The sequence below is a fragment of the Cyprinodon variegatus genome, unplaced genomic scaffold (assembly GCF_000732505.1).
Source record: "Cyprinodon variegatus isolate N-32 unplaced genomic scaffold, C_variegatus-1.0 Scaffold977, whole genome shotgun sequence".
In the NCBI taxonomy this organism is placed as follows: Eukaryota; Metazoa; Chordata; class Actinopteri; order Cyprinodontiformes; family Cyprinodontidae; genus Cyprinodon; species Cyprinodon variegatus.
Genome location: NW_015151430.1, coordinates 90,386 through 91,737, shown reverse-complemented (window position 1 = coordinate 91,737; position 1,352 = coordinate 90,386). Strand labels below are relative to the sequence as shown.

Here is a 1,352-nt window from a genome sequence, read left to right as displayed (position 1 = left end):
CCACGGTGGTGGATGTAGCCAAGTACAGCTGAGGCAAACACCTCCTGGTCCTGGTGGCAGAAAATGTCCCAGTCTGTGCTTTCAAAGCAGTCCTGCAGCTACACAGAGGCACTGTTAGGCCAAGTGGTCACAGTCCGGGTTATTGGGGGTGAACACTTCCTCAGCAGTGTGTAGGCTGGAAACAGACTGATGAAGAGGAGGTTTGAGATGGGTTTTTAGTCCTGCAGCACAAATTTGTCCAAGTTTAAGTGAAAACACCCAACATAAGCAATGTGATATGATTTGAATTAAATAGATCTCTAAAACAGGCAAAACATTCTTAATAAAACCATGATTAACACATCAAGAGGAGCTTACAGTAGCTGCTGAACAGTTTCCTCCAAACCTTTCAGTTAATTTGGCAGAATTGAGGCACTTTAACAGAGTTTCTTTTAACCTGAGACAGTACTGGTACTTGGTACTGGAGTTGGCATTGATATGCAGACTGCTCTTATACCTGTTTAGTTTGCAGTTCATTAGACACAGAGCGAGGGATTTTTTCTGCTTCCTTCAGAACTTGCTGGGAGAGAGCAAGTCTGAAGTCATGGTTCTGAACCAGAAAAATTTAAGGGTTATCCCCCTCAAGTTTGAGGAGACTTCCTGCCCCTGGGAGGAGTTCAGGGATCTTGGGGTCATGTTCTCGGGTGAGGGGAGAATGGAGCGGGAAATCAATAGACAGATTGGAGTGGCTGCTGCTATAGTGCAGATGCTGCAACGGTCTGTCGTAAAGAGAATCTGAGTGAAAAGGCAAAGCTCTCTATTTACCAGTCTGCCTACGTTCCTACCCTCGCCTATGGTCATTAAATTTTGATCATGACCGAAAGACTGAGATCTTGGATACAGGTACCTGAAATTAGCTTTCTCCACAGGGTGAGTAGGCACTCCATTAGAGATAGGGTGAGGAGCTGTGTCTTTTGTGAGAGGCTCAGAGTAGAGCTGCTTCTCCATATCGAGAGGGGTCAACTGAGATTGCTCAGGCATCTTTTTTAGATGCCACCTGGATGCTTCCTCAAGAGGTATTCCAGGCATATCCCACCAGGAGGAGAACCAGGGGACAAAATTATATAAATAAATTACATTTTTTTTGCCAAGCTTTCACTTTAAGGTTATCTTATACCTTAAGCAAAAAATGCATTTTCAGGGGGTATTGAAAACCTCAACTCATTTTGCAGTTTGAACATGCCAGGGCAGGTTATACCAGACTCTTGGGATTGCCACAAAAACTCGGTCACCTTCTAGTTTTAGTTATGCTTCAGGTGCAGCTAGAGTTCTGAAGGAGTATAGATATGAAGAAGCTTGGTCATTTACTGGTA

At 44.2% G+C, this 1,352-nt stretch overlaps 1 protein-coding gene across 1 annotated transcript in view; it reads right to left on the bottom strand.

Annotated features, from left to right (window-relative positions):
• Window positions 1–987, bottom strand: part of LOC107100477 — a 4,714-nt gene extending 3,727 nt beyond the window's left edge. The window contains exon 1 of the mRNA XM_015398984.1: window positions 825–987. Coding sequence (XP_015254470.1) covers window positions 825–987 — 163 coding nt within the window. The remainder of the gene's footprint in view (window positions 1–824) is intronic.
• Between the last annotated feature and the right edge of the window lie 365 nt (window positions 988–1,352).